The sequence below is a fragment of the Urocitellus parryii genome, chromosome 6 (genome assembly GCF_045843805.1).
Source record: "Urocitellus parryii isolate mUroPar1 chromosome 6, mUroPar1.hap1, whole genome shotgun sequence".
NCBI classification, from domain to species: Eukaryota; Metazoa; Chordata; class Mammalia; order Rodentia; family Sciuridae; genus Urocitellus; species Urocitellus parryii.
The window spans coordinates 29,020,049-29,042,038 of record NC_135536.1 but is presented as its reverse complement, the minus strand read 5'-3'; the positions used below and the strand labels follow the sequence as shown (position 1 = coordinate 29,042,038).

The window sequence follows — 21,990 nt, the reverse complement described above, 5'->3', positions numbered from 1 at the left end:
CTTGTAAACCTCCATGTCCTTGTAAAGTCTTCCATGCCCTAACCGCCTCTACAGCAATTTGTGCATATAAGCCAGGATCCTATGCAAATTGTTGCTGCTGATCCTCATAAGGTCCCTTTCCTAACAACATATCTAAATTTCTCTGAGGATAACCAGCTGCTGCATTTCGCCTAGCCGTCTCCTTGCAAAATTCCTCATTGGCAACCTTCCATAACAGGTATTGACCTCCATTTAGCACAGCTTTACACATATTAGCCCAATCTGCTGGCGTCATGTTCAAGTTGTTAATGGATTCGACCAAGCTTACAGTGAAGGGTGCTTGAGGACCATAGGTTGTTACAGCCTCTTTTAGCTGCTTTACTTTAGTGATTCATACAAGTTATCACAATTTTATAGGCACTCTTGAAGGACTAATTATTTTAGTAGAATTGAGGAAACTGCAGCAGAAGTTAAAGTACTTTCCTAAAGGTTCACAAGTTAAAATGATAGAACCAAGAATCAAACTCCAATTTAACTTCTTTTTAATTGTCAGTGGACGTTTATTTTTATTTATTTATTTATTTATGGCGCTAAGGATTGAACTCAGTGCCTCACACATGGTAGGCAGCAACACCAGCCCAATGCAGATTTGATCCTGAAGTCTATTTTGCAGTTTATTCTGGACATTGATAGGAACTGTAATCTATATCTTTAAAAAATATTGTGAAAACTGTAATTATTTTAAATAAAATACATTTGAAAATAAAGGGACAGTGGTACATGTTTAAGAATTTATTACCAGTTTTAGATGGGGAATTATCTTGAATTCATGTTAAATTTGAACTGAAGGGTGATTTCAGAACTTCGTGATATTTGGAAGAATTTATTTTCATATTTTCAGTACTGGGAATTGAACTCAGGGGTGTTTACATATTAAGCCACATCCTTGACTCTTTTTTATATTTTACTTAGAGACAGGTTCTTGCTGAATTGCTTAGGGCCTCACTGAATTGCTGAGGCTGGCACTAAATTAATGATCCTCCTATGTCACCCTCATGAGCTGTGTGTGCCACTGCTCCCAGCCCTTTATTTTTTGTTTTCAGACAGGGTCTGACTAAGTTGCCCAGGCTGGTTTCAAATTTGTGATCCTTTTGCCTCAGCTTACTGAATTACAGGGATTAAAGGCATGCACTGCACCTGGCTACTTAGAAGCATTTTAAAATTTATATTAGAATGGTAGTCACATCTTTGATTAATTTTGATCTCATTACAACCTTTTTCTTAAGTTCTCAAATCATCTGATTTCGTCCTTAGTTCTGTGAACAAGGAGGGATTAAAGAACTCTCCATATAACTATTACTTAGCAAACATTGTAATTGAAAAGATATCCATAAACAGTAGTAGACAGGTCTTAAGCAATACATGTCTATCTTACAGATTAGTTTTCTTTTTGATAGCAGCTGAAATTACAGGTCTCATTTTTTGGAATGTATTTTTCTGTGAAAGAATCAGAAATAACAATGTTCTTGTTGGGTTTCCAGATTAATTTCTTATTTGATATCTTCTTTTTTTCTAACTCTAAATATTTGTTTTTACTTTATTTAATTAAATTATATATAATTGTTGTGCATGTTTTGAAATTGTATGCATTGTGGGATGGCTAAATTGAGCTAATTAAAATATGCATTGCTTCATATACATATTTTTTTGTTGAGAACACTTAACCTTTTTAGTTTTCAAGACTATAATATGTTAGTTGTAATCATCATGTTTTGTTTTTTTTTTTTTGCTACTGGGAATTGAACCTGGGGTGCTTTACCACTGAACCAGTCCTTTTTTTTTTTTTTTTTTAAGTTGTAAATGGACACAATATCTTTATTTTATGTGGTGCTGAGGGAGGGAATCAAACCCCGTGCCTCACAAGTGCTAGGTGAGTGCTCTACCACTCAGCTACAGCCGTAGCCCTTTATTTTTTATTTTGAGACAGTCTTGCTAAGTTGCTGAGGCCTGCAGCCCTTGAACTTCTAATCCTTTTGCCTTGGCCTCCCTGGTTGTTGGGATTACAGGCCTGGGTCACTGTACTCGTCCTACAGTTGTTTTATGTTTTATAAAATTTGGACTGGGATTGTAGTTCATGTTAGAACGTTTGCCTAGCATGTGCAAGGTACTGGCTTCAATCCTCAGCACTACACACACAAAAATTATTATTTGACTTCTGTGTTGTTACTTCTTAAATGTAATATTGATTTCATGTTTTTTTTTTTTTAATTCTTGGGAATCATTGGTACCATTTCATTCTTTTTTGAAAAAATTTTTTATTTTTTAGTTGTTGTTAGACACAATTCCTTTATTTCACTTATTTATTTTTATGTGGTGCTGATGATCGAACTCAGGGTCTTGCACGTGTGAGGTGAGTGCTCTACTGCTGATCCACAACCCTAGCCCCCATTGGTACTATTTCTATTCCAATTGAAAAGAGTTTTAAAAATCAGAGTCTTAAATCTATAAAAACATAATTTTGTCTCACTGTGTCCATCAGATCAGGCTCCTGATACACCCTGAAAGGTTGTTAATTTAAACTCATGGTCTTTTCTTTAGTTTTGTGAATTAATATAGGGTTTTTTTTTTAAGATGGACAGAATACCTTTATTTTATTGTTTATTTTTATGTGGTGCTGGCGATGGAACCCAGTGCTCATGCATGCTAGGCAAGTGTTCTACCACTGAGTTACAACCTAGACCCCTTTATATAGTTTTCATATATCGTTGGTACCATTGTTTACCCATAATTGTGAATCTGTTTGTTAAGGCTGTTTTGAGGATCACGGAAACAGATGAAAACAAAGTGATAATTGTCCAGAATTTTATATTCCTTAAAAGCAAAAGAGAACTGGGTTCGATCTTCAGTGGTGGAGCACTTACTTAGCACATGTGAGGCATTGGGTTCTATCCTCAGCACCACATTAAAAAAAAAAAAAGAATAAATAAAAATAAAGTTATTAAAAAAAAAGAGATGGGATAGCCATTTTGATTTCAGGATAGTTTTTTTTTGTTTATTCTTATAGTACTAGGAATTGAACCCAGGGGTGATTTGTACTATGCTATATGCCAAGTTCCCCCACTTTTTTTTTTTCTTTTTGTACCAGGGTTTAACTCAGGGTGCCTAACCACTGAGCCACTTTCCTGTCCCTTTTTATATTTCATCTTTAAGACAGTAAGTTGCTGAAGCTGTCCTGAAACTTGTGATTTTTCCTGCCTCAGCCTCCTGAGTAGCTGGGAATATAGCCTTGTACTACTGTGCCCATTTCAAATAGTTTATTGTTATAAGTTCATACAGATCAATCTGATACCACATTACTTATGAAAATAAGACATTATTCATTAATGTTTTATTTTCCTTTATCCTGTGTTTCTATTTATATTAGCTGTGAATTAGGATAATTACTTGTATGGCATGTAGTTGATATAGAACATGGTCGTATTTGAATACTCTTTTATTTTTTGGTACTGGGGATAGAACTCGAGGCATTGGACCACTGAGCCACATCCCCAGCCCTATTTTGTATTTTATTTAGAGGCAGGGTCTCACTGAGCTGCTGCTGAAACTGTCTTTGAACTCATGATCCTCTTGTCTGAAACTCCTGAGCCACTGTAATTACAGGCATATGCTGCTGTGCCTGGCTAATAGTATTCTTGAATCACATTGTGCTTTTTTCCTTTTTTTAGGGACCCCAATGATTCCTGTACCAATGAGCATTATGGCTCCTGCTCCAACTGTAAGTATAATTTAAAGAAGGAAAGTTGTTGTGATAGTCCTAAAAGGTGCTTTTAAAGCTAAAAATCTTGATATAGTTAGAATTAGTAAACAAATGATGAGATTTCCTATGAATTTTCTACCACTAATTTGAGTAAGTTTTACTTAGCTATACATGTGAGAGAGTGTGTGTGTGTGTGTGTCTAGAGAAGAGAGAGACTGTGTTCTAAAACATTCCCTAAATTAATCAATTTTATGATCTATCTTTGTTTCTTTTTAGACTTTTCACATACTGGCTTTTAGAGATTTGGTACAGTGGCTTTTTGATCATTCCCTCATCTTATCTTGGTCCTGGGTGATGGGAGAATGATCTGACCTTAAAAGGAATATTGGAATGAATGGGCCCAAAAAAATTTAAATGTTGAAAAGTAATTTGTGTAAAGTATCTTTTCACTCTTTCCTCCCTCCTCTTGTGTTTGGCCCTTTTTACTCTTATCTATTTTCTCTTTTTTTAAATATATTTTTAAGTTTTATAAGCTTTTCTTCTGCTGAAGTGTTCATTCTTGTATTTTAAACCCTAATTCTCCATAATAATCAAACCTTCAAAGTGCATTAAATAATGCTGCTGTACTGTAGCACATAATGAGAATCCTGTTTTATTTAGCTAGAATTTTTCTTTGAATTAATTGGTATAACAGACTTCATTTGGAATTCTGTGAGAGACTAGATCTCATTACTTTCAACTGTGTATGTTTTATTGTTTCTTTTTTATCTTTGGGTTTTGAAAAGGGAGGGGAATATTACTCATGTCAAAGGGAGAGGAAGGAAATACATCAGAGAAATTGGAAATCTGCTCTGAGGTAGACCACTGAGACTATTTGGTTCTCAGCCCATGGGAAGTCCAGCTTTTCTTGCATTGGACACCCATAGTTAAACTATTTTAGAAAGTCTCCAAGTGATGTTTACTCTTCCCACTTGTATTTCAGGATAGGAAAAGATGGGATTCAGGTTTGGAGGAGCTCCCTCAGCTTGCCACTGTTTGTCAAGTTCTTACTGAGGGTCTGTGGCTGATTTAAGTAGAAAGAATAGTTCCTTCCTCTGGAAAGTTGAAAGTTGGGAAAGCAAACTTGGAATTTCAACTTTTAACAAAGGGTAAAGTGTTAGTTTGGAAGAGTGCTATGGAATATTTGAATATTCTGTTACAGGATTAGCAGGGATAAATGGAATTTGCTTTTATATGGATACTAAGAATATTAGATGTGAAAAAGTTTCTGGATTTTTATTTAATTTTAAAGGATTTATGATGTCTTCAACATTCAAAAAATGTGTCTTAATGACTTTTTATTTGCTTTTTCAAGTATTTGAAAACAATCTAATGGCAAAAGCTGGTTATGAGTAAATTTGGATTAGTGGAGTATGCCATATGCTTTGGGAGCTTCAATATTAAAGCTTTAATATATGCTATACTCTTACCAGTTTTTAGCATAATGTTACACTAAATGTAATAGGAAATCTAATTATTTTCCAGATCAAATTTATGGCCCTTCTTTATCATAGGTCTTAGTACCCACTGTGTCCATGGTCGGAAAGCATTTGGGAGCAAGGAAGGATCATCCAGGTTTAAAGGCAAAAGAAAATGATGAAAATTGTGGTCCCACTACTACGGTTTTTGTTGGCAACATATCCGAGAAAGCCTCAGACATGCTTATACGACAGCTCCTAGCTGTAAGTTAAACTGTTTACTTTTCATTAAATTTTTATAAATTTTAAAAATCAGGATTTTGAATGATTATTTTTCCCTATTTTTATTTTGAAGAAATTTAAAACTGCAGAAAAGGTAAAAGAATGGTTCAGTAAACCCAAACACATTTTGATAGATTTATTTTGTCTCTACCGTGTATGTTCCCCATCCCAAATAATTTGAAGGTGAGTGTCATGTGGCATTTCACCTGAGTCTGAAGTGTATCTCCTAAGAGTAAGGACAATCTCCTGCATAATGACAGTGCCATTGTTATTACAGTTAAGAACTGTAATTTGGGTGCAATGTCATTCTTCTCTAGTCCGAGTTACTTGGGAGGCTGAGGCGGGAGGATCACTTGAACACAGGAGTTTGAGAATAGCTTGAGAAACATTATGAAACTATATAAACTATATAAAAATTTAAAGTTGATAAGGTATTGTTAACTAAAATATATCTAATTCATATTTAATCTTTCAGTCATGGCCATAGTAAGTTTTTGGTTTACAATCTGTGATCTATAATTCCTTTAATTGTCATGCCTCTTTAGACAACTTTTTGCTTTTTATTTTCTTCTTGCACTACTGGGGATCAAACCAGGTTCTGGTGCTTGCTAGGCAAGCTCTCTGCAACTTACTAGATCTCCACACCCCGCTCCCTTTTTTTTTTCATTTTTATTTTGAGATGGGTCTTGTTGTGTTGTCCTAGGCTGACCTGGAACTTGTTATCTTCTTGCCTTAACCTTCCAGTTTCCTAGGATTATAGGCATGTGCCACCGGACATGGATATACAGCTTTTTAAATTTGTTTTAGTTATACATGGACACAATATCTGTTTTTATTCATTTTTAGTTGGTGCTGAGGATTGAACTTAGTGCCTCATGTGTGTGAGGCAAGCACTCTATCATTGAGCCATGACCCCAGCCCTGTATAGCTTTTTAATATGGAATAAATCCCCTGCCTTTTTTACTTGTTTTTTTTTTTTTTTTTCCTCCCTGACATCGATATTTTTGAGTTCAGTTCTTTGCAGAATGTTTCTCCCAATTTGGATGTCAGCTTGTTTGCTCTAGATTCAAAGTAAGCATTTTTGATAACTGATGCATTCTTCCTAGGATAGAATAGCAAGAGATAAGACATGATGCCCCATTGATCCTGTCTTTGGTGTTGAGTTACTTGGTTAAGGTGGTCAGACCTTTTCCCTGTTAAGGGTACCTTTTCCTTTGGTATCCTAAATAAGTAATCTCTGAGTTTACATTTTGAAAATGAGACCTTTACCCTACCAGCTATTAAAACAGTGATGATTGAGTCCCTTTGAAGTTTTTATTCCAAATAATTGTAAGTTCTTTAGGTTTTGTGAAGTCATTTATTTTCTTTCTCTTTTTTTTGTTTAAGATAATTCAGTTTGGTGATACATGCAGATTGTTATGAATTATATTGCATGATTTTATAATTAAAAAGAAAGTATTTACATTCCCTCTTTACCATTTCTTGGGGAAGGTATTTTTAAATCTTTTTTTGTTTTATAAATAATGTGCAGTATAGCCATTTCCATTTTATAAATTGTTTCTTTCATTGGATATTTAGACAACAACCATTCATAAAACCCAGCTTTGTTTAACTTAATGATTCTAGCTTCAGATTTTTCCCAGAGAAATATAACATTACAGTGAAAACCCTAATTCCCAGATTATCAGTTATCCTAAACTTTAGGGATTTAGCATTTGTGTGCATATTTTCTACTTTATTGCATATTACAGATTCATAAATACACATTATTTGTAAGGTTTAATTCTGTATTTTAGTTTTTTTTCACCCAACAACTTTGCTTTTCTCTGCTATATATCATTGTATTGTAGAAATAGTCATAAACTATTACTTTTCTATTGATAGTCATAAGGATTGTTTTCATATTCTGTTATATTACTGGCAATAGGTCTTTCTAGGTACAAGTGAAAAATCTTCTGTCACATATTCTTTCAGAAGTGAAATTTAAGTATTAGAGCATACTTGAGTTTTCCCCTCATAATTACTCATACCAATTTATACTTAATTGCAACAGTGTCTGTTTCCATTCTTGTATATTGTGTTTAAATATACTATGTTTAAATTTTTAACTTTTTGGAATATCTAATAGATTTGAAGTTATCTCATTCCTGTTTTGATTTGTATTTTATTACTGTCTTTATTACTTTTGAAATTATCTGTTGACTTATTATTTTGGTAGATAAAGCGTAGCTTGCATATAGGTCTCAAGTCTCATTCCCCAATTTCTTAATATAGTGACATCATTACAGTGTTATGACGGTTGGTAAATAGTTTGGTAGAACTAAACCTTGTACCATGATTACATTTTCATTGTTCTCTTGGAGTTGTTAATTATGTTATTCTTTTGTTAATAGTTTCTATAAATTTATTAGAAATTTAGAATTCCCCATCATTTCTACTTTGCACCTGCCTTTTTTCTTCAATTGTTAAAATATATCAAGTAATTTTAATTTCCCTTCTTTTCTAAAGGCCTTTCTGCCAGACCCCTCTATTTTTGTTTTTGGTTTTTGGGGGGTTTTTTGGTACTGGCTATGGAACCCAGGTGTGCTCTATTACTGAGCTGCATCCCCAGCCCTTTTTATTTTTTATTTTGAGATAGGGTCTCGCTACGTTGCCAAGGCTGTCCTCACATTCATGATCCTCCTGCCTCAGCCTTCTGAATAGCTGTGAGTACAGGTGCATGCCACCATGTCTGGGATATCTGTTCATATTTAAAAGTTATGAATTAAAAGAATGTTGTGTGCATAAGATCGGTTTAAAAAATGAGGCTTTTCCCAAACATGGGGTAATTTAGCAAGCAGTCAGAGGATTTGAATGTTGCTATGTGGAGGTCTTTTCTTTGGGGCTGTTTGGTTTCTCTAGAAAACTTTCCCATGCCTTCAAATTGACTGCTTATATAGGGTTGGGGGTGAAGTGCTGGGTTCAGCCATTTCTTTACAAATACCTTTACATTCTTCCCTTTAATCCACTCTACCTCATCCAGGTCTTCTGTCTTATCTGGTACTCAATACCCCAAGCCTGTTCTATTCATTCTTTAGACATTAACACATTAACTGAACTACTTGGCTCTGATTATTTAATTCATATTCATAAAGTCAGGCAAGCCCCTTTTTAAAATTTAGCCTCATTGTTCATTTTTACTCCTATTTAGATTCACTTGTTTTTCTAGAATGGATTAGTATAATTCTTTGTGCTTAGTATCTGCCTCTGTAGACATGAAGATATAGACTTCCTTATTGTGCTAAATGAGTTACCACCCAGCCATTTGGTTTTTTTGTTTTTTTTTAATGAAGTCTGGACAGCTGCTTTTTGCCCATCTATTAGAACTTGTGGGTTTCTTCTATCTTTTATATTCCTTGACTATCATTTTAATGTTTCCTCTGAAGGAAGATGTGAAAAATGTACATATCCTTTCACTTTAACAGGCAGTTAAAGTTACAAATAACTTTTTTTTTAAACCTTCTGGGTTATGCTTTAATATTTAGAAATAATGTTAGAATATTTTGTTAACTTTCAATATATAATAATGTCCCATCCTTCACTTAACCGTTCCCCTTAGAATTTTGGATTTTTTTTTTTTTAAATTAGACAATACTGGGAATTGAACCCGTATCTTGCCATGTTGTAGCATGCATGTCTACCACTGAGCTGTATGTACCTGCAGCCCGTGGGATATCTTCAGTCATTTTACAGAAAAAAAAATTTTTTTTTTACTCAGTTAAAATATCACTGTATTTAGTAATTTATGTCCAAGTTACTTTGTAAATCATATTAAGCTTTTTCCTATATCATTATATATAAAATACAGTGGGTTTTGTTTGTTTTTGTGGTGCTGGTGTTCAGACCCAGTGCCTCCCAAGTGGTATACAAATGCTGTACCATTGAGCTGAATGCTCAGCCCTGTAATACATAGTTTAATTTATTTGAAATACACGTAACCATATTAGGCACTTGAATTTTTATATATATATATATTTTTTTTTTTTTGTAAGATAATTTATGGTATAAGTCTCTAATATATTAAAAGATAGTGAAGGGAATTAATATATTAAAAGATAGTGAAGGGAATTAATATATTAAAAGATAGTGAAGGGAATTTTGTTAAGTATCAATGAAGAATTTATATTTGTCTTAAAATGATTTGTTTTGCATTTTATACAAATTTGTGAAGATTGAGAGAATTTCAACAGACTTATTTGCTGGTATGATCTTATTTATGTTTTTCCTTTTTCCCCTCCTAGTGAGAATATAATTGTTCTCTTGCATTAAACTTAATTTTTCTTTTTCTTTTAAAGAAATGTGGTTTGGTTTTGAGCTGGAAGAGAGTACAAGGTGCTTCTGGAAAACTTCAAGGTAAGTCATGTTTTCCTTATTTGTTGATTGTTTTTTACCTGTTTAAATAAATCACTTTACATGTTTTATTTTCATTGTCTTTTTCATACTAGAATAGTTTCAAATGGAGTTGAAGATAATTACTGAGAGTTGAGATTAATGGGTGGAAAAGTGGGACAGCAAGGAGTTAAAAGAGGAAATAATTAAAATTACTCTGGCTTGTTTCTATATTTTATCACTTTTTTGGAAACATTACTCAGACATATTAGTTTTTTATACATAAGAGGAATATTTTTGTAGCCAAGCCTGTTTGTGCACACCTATAATCCCAGTGGCATAGGAGGCTGAAAGGGATGGTAGGATCAGGAGTTCAAAGTCAGCCTCAACAGTGGTGATGGCAAGGCACTAAGCAACTCAGTGAGACCCTGTCTCTAAATAAAACAGGTGGTATATATTTTGTATAAGACTGGGGATGTGGGGGCTGGGGATGTGGCTCAAGCGGTAGCGCGCTCGCCTGGCATGCGTGCGGCCCGGGTTCGATCCTCAGCACCACATACCAACAAAGATGTTGTGTCCGCCGAGAACTAAAATATAAATAATAAAAATTCTCTCTCTCTCCTCTCTCACTCTCTCTTTAAAAAAAAAAAATGTCTAGGCTGGGGATGTGGCTCAGGGGTTGAATTCTCCAGAGTTCAGTCCCTGGTATCCTCATTTAAAAAAAAAAAAAGTTTTTTTCTGTGAAAGCACCATGGTATAATTAAGATGGAAAAATTGCAACTTAGGAAGAGAGTAGAAAAGATGTGACCTATTATTTTTGAAAACAAAATGTCCTTTTTATATTTGTCTGTGGAAACAGCTAGTGGATAATTTTCTTCTTCTTTTTTTTTATAATTATTTTATTTTTATATGGTGCTGAGGATCGAGCCCAGTGCCTCACATTTGCTAGGCGAGCATGCTACTGCTTGAGCCACAACTCCAGCCCTAATTTTTTTATTCTGATGCTGCAGATACAGCCTAGGGCCCTCACCACTGCTAGGCTAGCATTCTACCACTGTGCCACACATTCAGCTCTGAAAATATATCTTCTAAATACTTTGATATGGAAAAATTCATGTGCATAACATTAGAATAGTGGGATAAATTCCCATTTACTCATCATCCATTGTTAATGTATTGCATTTTGTCAGTACCCTGCACAATTGATTTTCTTTGTATTATTTATTTTATTAGTTTTGGTACCAGGGATTGAACACAGGAGTGTTCAGCAACTAAGCCATTCTCATCCGTTTTATCTGTTTTTTTTTTTTTGCGTGACTAGATCTCATTAAATTCCTGAGGATGACCTTGAATTTGTAATCCTTTTGCCTCAACCTTCCTAATCACAGGAATTATAGGCATGAACTGTTGTACCCAGCTGATTCTCTCTCTCTCTCTCTCTCTCTGTCTCTATCTCTCTTTCTAATTTTTTAGTTTTCGGTGGACAGAGCATCTTTATTTTATTTTTATGTGGTGCTGAGGATCGAACCTAGCACCCCTCGCATGCCAGGCGAGCGCACCATCGCTTGGGCTACATCCCCAGCCCTCTCTCTCTTTTTTTTAATACTTTTATTTTATTGTTTTATTTTTTTGTACTGGGGATTCAACTCAGGAGCACTTAACTACTGAGCCACATTCCCAGCCCTATTTTATATTTTATTTAGAGATAGGTCTCACTGAATTGTTAAGTGCCTCACCAATGCTGAGGCTGACTTTGAATTAGAGATCCTCCTGTCTCAGGTTTCCAAGCCGCTGGGATTATAGGCGTGTGCCATTGTGCATAACCAATATCTTTATTTATTTTTATGTGGTTCTGAGGATAAAGATAATATTTGAACATAAGGATGGAAAAATATTTAATGTTACTATGTTTAGAATGGATTCGTTGTCGTTATTATTAAGTTAAAAGTTTAAGTTGGCTTAAGTTATCTCTGCACATTGGATCTCCAGTGATTTTGTTTTGACCCACATTGTCTTTGTAGCTTCCTTATTATCTGATGTGACCTGATATTCACAGCAGATTATTCTGATAGATTTTCTGGTCCAGGCTTGGAATCATATATTTCTTTTTTTTTAAAATTTTTAGTTTTTTTGGTTATAGATGGACACACTATCTTTATTTTGTGTGGTGCTGAGGATCGATCTCAGGGCCTCACACCTTCAAGGCAAGCACTCTACCACTCAGGCCAAGCCTCAGCCCTGGAATTGCAATTTCTTTTCTTTATTTTCTTTTATTTTTTTTAAAAGAGAGAGTGAGAGAGGAGAGAGAGAGAGAGAAAGAATTTTTTAATATTTATTTTTTAGTTCTCGGCAGACACAACATCTTTGTTGGTATGTGGAGCTGAGGATGGAACCCGGGCCGCACGCATGCCAGGCGAGCGTGCTACCGCTTGAGCCACATCCCCAGCCCTGCAATTTCTTTAAGGAGCTTTTAATGAAAAATTATTTTGAAAATCACAATGTTGAGTAACTCATTATACCTGGTTTGGTTTTTGCTTTTAGGTTTTTTTTTTGGTATATATTCATTTAAATTCTGGAATGAAAAATTTTTATTTTGTGTCTTCTGATGTTTGTCACACGTTGAGAATCTGGAGTTTCAAGAACAGTGGAGGCAATATTTATCACTAACTTGTTTTGTCTTACCTCACATTGTATATGTAACAGTTCAGACTAAAATAATACCAGTAGTATCATCAACATTGTGAATTTTGAAAGTTACTCTTTTTTTTGCAAGGCTTTTTGTCCTTAGGTTATATCACACTAAAAATGTATGGTTAAATCTGCTGGTTTAATATCGTTAAGAATAGTTCCTCCTTGTGCCATTATGGCATTATTTGTATACATATTTAGAATAATTTGTTTTTAACTTTGGGTTCCCTGGGTTGTTTTAACATCTTTATTTTGTTTAAAGACATTAATAGTGCTATTGCCTAGTTATAGAAGGAAATAGATAAATACTTTTTATAATTTTATCCTCTCAGAATTGAAAAGTGCTTTGCTTAGGTTCAACCAGTTTGTTATTGCTTATTTGTTGCTCTTAGGATGTCTGGATAGAATGATTAGTGAAGTAATCAATAATCAGTTTAATCATGAAATTCACTGACATTGCTATTTTTTTTTTATTGTTGGTCGTTCAAAACATTACATAGTTCTTAATATATCATATTTCACAGTTTGATTCAAGTGGGTTATGAACTCCCATTTTTACCCCGTATACAGATTGCTGTATCACATCAGTTACACTTCCATTGATTTACATATTGCCATTCTAGTGTCTGATGTATTCAGCTGTCTATCCTATTCCCTACTATCCCCCCTCCCCTTCCCTCCCCTCCCCTCTTCTGCTAATTTTTTTTTAAGAGAATTTTTTTAATATTTATTTTTTTAGTTTTCGGTGGACACATCTTTATTTTTTTATTTTTATGTGGTGCTAAGAATCGAACTAAGCGCCCTGTGCATGCTAGGTGAGCGCACTACCGCTTGAGCCACATCCCCAGCCCAGACATTGCTATTTTTTTTATCAGAGTGTCCAATAAGTACCAGTTTGCTTAATTTGAGTTTTTCTTTTCTCCTGTTTTTTCCCTCCTCTTCTTTTTTTCTGTTGGTTTTTGATGTTGCTAAAACCAAAATGATTATGAAAGGGCAATGAAGGACAGAGTATTCATCCTTATTGGTACATTTGCCTAATCATTTTGATTCTTCATCAATTTTTGTCTTTTATTGATGAATCATTAACTCTTTATACCTAGCTTTTGGATTCTGTGAGTATAAGGAGCCAGAATCTACTCTCCGTGCACTCAGATTATTACATGATCTGCAGATTGGAGAGAAGAAGTTACTTGTTAAAGTTGATGCAAAAACAAAAGCACAACTGGACGAATGGAAAGCAAAGAAGAAAGCTTCTAATGGGGTATGTTTTCTATAGTGTAAACATTTGTATGTCAGATGCTCTTTCACTGTGAATACTTCCTATTATAGATGAATCTAAAATGGGGATTCACAAGATTGTTGTTATTGTATTGTGTGTGCTTAGGGCTTAAATGCAAGAAGATATTTTATAGTTTGTAGTTATTATATGTCTTTTATCTACCCACAGTGGGTGCATGACTGTTGGTTTGCTTATTCCAGGTTGGGATGAAGGTAGTAAGGGAGGCTGGACAAGTTTAACTTGCCAGAGAAAACACTGGTACAGACTATTCCTAACAGAGATAATTCATTAAGGCAGCTTTGTAAGTAAGTACAAAAAAAATTTCCGCCTACACAATTATCATTAGTTGCCCTGTACTTTAGAAGTACACAGATTCTAAAATGAATGAAAATAAGTCACTACCTAGTTGGGTTTCTTTATTCAGGTAATCATAAATAAAAGAAATTTTTGGATGATGTTGTATGTATTATTACCTCCCCTTCTAAAGCAAAGCATATCTTAAACCTGAATATATTACGTGTTTATTCCTCCCTAGTTCCTTTTTGAAACATTAGATTGAACAGATCTTTAAGCAGATCTTTTGTTTATTTTTTTTAATATATATATATTTTTAGTTGTAATTGGACAAAATACCTTTATTTTATTTATTTTTATGTGGTGCTGAGGATCAAATGAGGGGCCTTGTGTGTGGTAGGCGAACACTCTAATGCTAAGCCACGACCCCAGCAGAAGATCTATTACTATCTTCCTCTCAACAAATAAAATGAAATCGGGGCTGGGCATGGTGGTACACAACTTTAATTCCAGCAACTTGGGAAGCTGAGGGGAGGATCGAGAGTTCAAAGCCAGCCTCAACAAAAATAAGATGCTAAGCTATTCAGTGAAATCCTTTCTCTTTCATTTTGTATTTACAAAATAGGGGTAGAGACTGTGGTGGTTATGGCTCAGAGGTAGTGTGCTTGCCTAGCATGTGTGAGGCACTGGGTTCTATCCTCAGCACCACATTAAGTAAAATAAATACATTGTGTCCACCTATGATTAAAAAATGAATATTTAGGGCTGGGGATGTGGCTCAAGCTGTAGCACACTCGCCTGGCATGCGTGCGGCCCGGGTTCGATCCTCAGCAACACATACAAACAAAGATGTTGTGTCTACTGAAAACTGAAAAATAAATATTGAAATTAAAAAAAAATGAATATTTAGAAAAAAATAGGTTTTGGGATGTGGCTCAGCTTCAAGTGCCCCTAGGCTTAATTCTCCTTTCACTGCCGCCCCCCAAAATAAAACCTTAAGTAGCCCTTTGATTTCACTTTCTCATTGCATTTCAAGATAGAAATTTCTTTCTTGATTTCTCTCCATTTTTTTTTTAGTTGTTAATGGACCTTTCCATTTTAAAAACATTTTACCTTTTTTTTTTTTAAGTTGCCGATGGGCCTTCATTCATTCATTCGTTCATTTATTTATTTATAGTGCTGAGAATTGAATCTAGTGCGTAACACTCACACATACCAGGCAAGTACTCTACCATTGAGCTACTACCTTATGTGTTCTTTCCACTGACCTACTACCTTATATATTCTTTTACTTAAAAAAAAAAAAAGAAATTGAAGCAAATTATGAAACATAAATTAAAAATCTACCATTTCCTTCAGTGTAAGTAACTGTTGAAACATGAAGAGAAATGCACTACAGAACATTCTCAGCAAAATATTTCTTTTTTTTTTTTTTAAGAGAGTGAGAGAGAGAGGGAGAGAGAGAGAATTTTAATATTTATTTTTTAGTTATCGGCGGACACAACATCTTTGTTTTGTATGTGGTGCTGAGGATCGAACCCGGGCCGCATGCATGCCAGGCCAGCGCGCTACCGCTTGAGCCACATCCCCAGCCCTCAGCAAATATTTCATGAGGAGTAAATGGAAATAAAAAATGATGAAAATCAGCAAAAGGAGGAAAAGCCAATCAAAGGAGACAACAAGATCAAATTTAAAACCAAAAACCAAAACGACAGGAATACAAATCATATCAATAATAACCCTGAATGTTAATGGCATACACCTATCAATTGAAAGATATAGACTGGCAGATGGGACATAAAAAAATAGACCCAGCAATATGCTATCTTCAAGAAACTCCTAGGCAAAAAGATCCAGACTGAAGGTGAAAGGATGAAAAGAACATATCACATGCGTGGACTACACAAATAATCAGACAAAGTGGACTTCAAAGTTAGAAGATATAAAAAAGGGGCCTTTCGTCTTGCTTAAGGGAATCATCCATCAAGAAGACATACCAATCGTAAATATTTATTTATTTAACTTAAATAATTAATTTATTTAACAGTGGAGCATCTATGTACATCAAACAAAGCCTTCTCAATTTCAAGAATCAAATAGACAACAACATACTAATAGTAGGAGACTTTTAACACACTTCTCACCACTGGATAGATCTTCCAAAGAAAAACTAAACAAAGAGTCATCACAATACCAGACCTTGAAGTATGCTACCGAATTACAGTCACAAAACCATCATGATATTGACCTCAAAATAGACATGTAGATCAATGGTACAAAATAGAAGATACAGAGACAGTTTCTTCATGCTAGACCAAGGCGCCAAAAACATACATTGGTGAAAAAAAAAAAGCCTCTTTAACAAATGGTGCTGGGAAAACTGGAAATCCACATGTACCAAAATGAAAATAAACCCTTATGTCTCACCCTGCAGAAAACTCAAAAGTCGAGGCAGTAGATTACACATCTTGTGCCTAATAGAAGAAAAGGTAGACCCAAGTTTTCATCATGTTGGCTTAGGAACTAATTTCCCTTAACACAACCCTTAAAGCACAAGAAATAAAATTAAAAAATCAATAAATTGGATGGATTCAAAGTAAAAAGCTGCTTCTCTGAAAAGGAAACAGTGAATAGCATGAAGAGAGAGCCTGCAGAATGGGAAGAAAATCTACCATACACACACTAAAGAACTCAGAAAATTAACACCAAAAAAAACCAAATAACCCAATGAATTATCGGGCTAGGGAACTAAAGATATCATTCACAGAGAATGTATACATTGGTCAATGAAAAAATGTTAAGCATTTTTAGCAATTATGGAAATGTAAATCAAAACTAAGATTTTATCTCACTCCAGTCAGAATGCTAAAAAGGATAGATGATACAGTTCAGTGGTGTTTACCATGTTTAGTATTCTGTACCCCTCCAAAATATAAAAACTGCAAAAGAACGATTTTCTTAGATAACATTGAATTAAAACCGATGTTGTTTATGGATTTTATTTTTCCAAACATTAATTGTATACTTTTGAATGTAGATTGCATATTGCCCCGTTATTTTTTGCTCAAACATAAGTTTATTCAATAACTTAGCATGTAAGAAAAAAGTTGAACAATCTTATGTAATATAAATTTTTTTTCAAATAACCTTAGCAAATATAACTGTATAGTGGAGTACTTACTATATATTTGCCACAAGTTTAAAGAGAAAATATGAGTGGATGCTTATTCTTTGTCCTTAATTGTTGATTATTTGAAGGGATTTAGATAGCAGTCACTTACATAATGATAGGGAACCTTGTGTTACTGCATTCAGGCTGTTTAGTCAGACTTTGGGGCATAAGAGAGAAAACCACTAGTAGTTCTCACTGTATATATTTAACCCAGGCCCTTGCACATGTTAGTGATATACCATTCCATTGAGTTGCATCCCCAGCCTCATTCTATAGTTTCCATTTTTTTTTTTTTTTTTTGTGAGGCATGCACTCTACCAACTGAACTGTATCCCCAGCCCCCAGCCTAGTTCTGTAGTTCTCTTTGACTGAAAATAAATATGAGTTTGGAAGAGCAAGATATTTTTTCTGACCTGGATTTTAAGGGGATTTATGTACTTATGTAAGATGTCTTGTCATTACAGTTTGAACATTTTTGTTTAGATTTGTTGTAGGTGCAATGTCTTCCTCCATTCCATTTTATTTATTTATGAATGTGTATGTTAGACTGAGGTTCAGAGGCACTTTATCACTGAACTACTTCCCCATCTCCTATTAACACAGGATCTTACTGCATTACCCAGACTGTTACCATCCTTGGCATCCTTCTGCTTCAGCCTCCCAAGTTGTTGGGATTACAGTTACATGCCCCTATGACTCACTTTTCTTTCAATTTCTTATTGGCATTTAGTAAAGGTAATTTAAGCTATCCATGCTTTTCTGTTTAGTCCATGTCCTGGTGCTTTCTGGATATCCAACAATAAAAGCATAGGAGTAGGTATATCTACTTGACATTCAGAATTTGTGGTTGTTAACTACACATTCAAGAATGAGTTCTCCAATATTTTGAGAGAGCGGAAGTGTATTACCTTCTAGAAGAGGAGAGATACTCTAGAATATCTTCACATCTTTGCGTAGAAATTAGTTGGGTGAGTTAACATTTCTCAGATCTGTGCATTTCCCTAAGTTTGCAAAGATGTTCTTATTTCAGGCAATAAAAGTCAGTGTCAAAAGAGTTAGACTTGGCCAGGGGTGGTGGTGAACACCTGTAATCCCAGCTACTCAGGTGGCTGAGGCAGGAGGATCACGAGTTCAAAGCCTGTCTTGGCAAAAACGAGGTGCTAAGCAACTCATTGAGACCTTGTCTTTAAATAAAACATAAAATAAGGCTGGGGATGTGGCTCAGTGGCTGAGTGCTTCTGAGTTCATTCCCCAGTACCCTGCTTCCGCGCTGGAAAAAAAATAAGACTTGAAGAGTTATTTGATACTTCCCATTCCTTTAAAAAATGTTGAAGAGGTGGTTTATGTAAACATTCTAGATAATCAGTTAATCTGTATCTACTGTTAAACTATTCACTTGTTTGCACTCCAGTCTTTTTGTTTTTTATTAAAAATATATTTTTTAAGTTGTGGTTGACACAATATCTTTATTTATTTATTTTTTTTTTTAAGGAGAGAGTGAGAGAGGAGAGAGAGAGAGAGAGAGAGAGAGAGAATTTTTTTAATATTTATTTTTTAGTTCTCGGCGGACACAACATCTTTGTTGATGTGGTGCTGAGGATCGAACCCGCGCCGCACGCATGCCAGGCAAGCGCGCTACCGCTTGAGCCACATCCCCAGCCCTATTTATTTATTTTTTATATGGTGCTGAGGATCGAACACAGGGCCTCGCACGTGCTAGGTGAGCACTCTACCGCTGATTCACAATCCCAGCCCCATTTATTTTATTTTTTGGTTCTGGAGATTGAACTCTGGGACACTTTAGTATTGAGCTACATCCTCAATACCCCTGGTCTTTTATTTTTCTTCAGTCTTTGTTTGTTTGTTTGTTTGTTTATTTTGGTACTTCGGATTGAACCCAAAGGCATTTCATGTATCTCCACGTTTTTTAAAATTTTGAGATGGGATCTGGGCCTTGATTAATTGCTGAGGTTGCCCTTGCATTTGGCGATCCTTCTGCCTCAGTGTCCTGAGTCGCTTCGATTATGAAGTCTTACTTTTTTACTTTGAGATATTGTCTAAGTTGCTGAGCTTGGCCACAGATTTATAATCCTTCGGTCTCTATCTCCAGAGTCTCCTCAATTACAGGCATGTGCCACATTCCCTATTTATTTTTACTCAGTATGCTTTTCTAATTGGTGGAATAGAAGACGGAAGTGGAAGTCAGGAAATCATTTATGATTTAGATTGTACAATTAGAGCTGTAGGTTAAACTTGCCAGTCTCTGTAACCAAAAATAGCTTCACCTTTTTATAAAAGTATTAATTTATTTTTTTTTTCACATTAATATCAGTTTAGACATTAGGCTAATAATCTGTCCTACACGTGTTGATTGAGGGATGATTAGCCATTTTAGTGTTGAATAATTTAGTGTATTCAAAATGGCTGTTTTGTAATTTGGGTGAAATAGCCAAATATTTGAATTTTTGTTTTTTAACATTGGGGTAATACTTAATGTAGGGACTAAATATTTTTGTATGAACAGGCCTTTTGATTTATAATGGCACTTTTATTCCTGTATTTAGAAAGGTGTGGAGACTACTCAAACCAGAATGTAGAGAATATGCCAACAATATATGTGTTGCTTTCCTTTTTTTGTTGTTAAATACAATTGTGTTTTTTTATTTTATTTTCTTTTAGTTGTAGTTGGACACAATATTTTTATGTGGTTCTGAGAATCTAATCCGTTGCCTCACAGGTGCGAGGCGGGCACAGTACCACTGAGCTACAGCCTCAGCCCTGGATTGTTTTCTAATTTACTGTATTTTGAGAATTTAGGTCTGAAAAGATAACAAGGTTTTATTAGAAATGGCCATGTGTGTCTTAAGACAGAAGGTTTTAGTTCCAGTTCATCAGAGGATTTACTTTCACATAAAACCACTGGAGAAACAGGGCAAGATATGTTTTTAGTGATAGGTATGTAAGTTGAAGACCTTATTTAAAATAAACACATTACCACTATTTCAGTTTACTTAATTGTTGGTAAATTATAATCGTTTTATTTGTAGTCATACGTAAAGCATCTTCATCAAAGATGCCAAGTTGAAAGTGGGCTATGAGAAGATTGGATGTAGGAGCTGGGCATATAGCTCAGTTGGTTTGAATGCTTGTCTTGCACGCATAAAGCCCCTGCAGCGCGCGCGCGCGCGCACACACACACACACACACACACAAAAAAAAAAAAGATTGGATGTAGAGGCAGGTTTGAGAAAGGAAGAAACTTATTGAGGGTGTGCACTTTTATTAAACCACATGATACATTATATTGAACTTGTCTGTGTCATAACCCAATTGTTACCTATAATGGTAGATAAGTAAGGGTAAAATTATCTTTAACTTTATTCAGGCTTACTGTATTTTTCACATAATATGATCTGAATGATAATTTGTTTGACCAATTGATAAATAAATGCTCACTGAATATCTATTTGCAACAGCTATAAGAATACTGGCAATGGAGTGATTTGTTGGTAGGTTATATTGTTAAATAATTGCAAGGTGGGAAACTGGCCTTCAGTAGAGTTGCAAGTATTGTGATGAAGAGCCAGGTATGCGTGCAAAAGAGAATGGTTCTGTTATGTATGTGAAAGATTGCATGGTATATGGTAACCAAGTACATTGATAAATCATAAGGATATGTTTTAATTATGAGAAAATTTGTTTACATATTTTCTTTTATGTTTGCCTTTGCCGATTTTAAAAAATTTTATCCTTTCACATGTTTTGAGTAGAGAAAGGAGTAATTGGAAATTATCGAAAGTTTTTTTTTGAGAGAGAGAGAGAGAGAGAATTTTTTAATATTTATTTTTTAGTTTTCGGCGGACACAACATCTTTGTTTGTATGTGGTGCTGAGGATCGAACCTGGGCAGCACGCATGTCAGGCGAGCGCGCTACCGCTTGAGCCATATCCCCAGCCCCATCGAAAGTTTTAAGGTCAGCCTGTATATTGAAGTTTTAGTGGATTAGGTCCTTAACCAGAGAACTTAAGGTATACCAAGAATAGTAGTATACTAGAAGACTAATTTTTCCCCCACAGAAACAGAGTTAACAATCAGACTTTTTGTTTTAAATAGCTATGAATAGAATCTAACAAATAATCAGTTTATTACTTATGAGAAACATTACATGAATTGTTAATTTTTAGATGCACCTGAAAGTCATGTGGAAGACTTTAGTTTTTAAACTTGATTCTTTAGTGTATATAGTTACTATAGGTGGCATTTCCTGCTTTACAAAAATTATAGTGGAACACGAGGAAGAAGCCATCATTTTAATTTATAGTTTCATGTGTGCATTTTGGTATATATTGTTATTCATTGTTTTTGTTTAACTTTTCTTGTTTTTTCTTATTTGACATTGTAGTTATTAGTAAAACCAACTTTGTTTAATAGAACTGTGGAGATGTTTTGAAGAAATCATACTTGTTAATCCTTAGGATGATTATCATTTTTTGTTTCATGTGAATTTTTTTTTTCTTAAGAACGCCAGGCCTGAAACTGTCACTAATGATGATGAAGAAGCCTTAGATGAAGAAACCAAGAGAAGAGATCAGATGATTAAAGGGGCCATTGAAGTTTTAATACGTGAATATTCCAGTGAGCTAAATGCCCCATCACAGGAGTCTGATTCTCACCCAAGGAAGAAGAAGAAGGAAAAGAAGGAGGACGTATGTGT

The 21,990-nt window shown here is 34.7% G+C and overlaps 1 protein-coding gene across 3 annotated transcripts in view; it reads left to right on the top strand.

The window, feature by feature from the left end:
- Positions 1–21,990, top strand: part of Rbm25 (RNA binding motif protein 25) — a 65,591-nt gene that overhangs the window by 19,686 nt on the left and 23,915 nt on the right. For all 3 annotated transcript variants that reach the window (XM_026400704.2, XM_026400694.2, XM_077800348.1), the window contains exons 3-7: positions 3,705–3,754; positions 5,290–5,457; positions 9,810–9,867; positions 13,632–13,792; positions 21,797–21,982. In XM_026400704.2, coding sequence (XP_026256489.1) covers positions 3,705–3,754; positions 5,290–5,457; positions 9,810–9,867; positions 13,632–13,792; positions 21,797–21,982 — 623 coding nt within the window. The remainder of the gene's footprint in view (positions 1–3,704; positions 3,755–5,289; positions 5,458–9,809; positions 9,868–13,631; positions 13,793–21,796; positions 21,983–21,990) is intronic.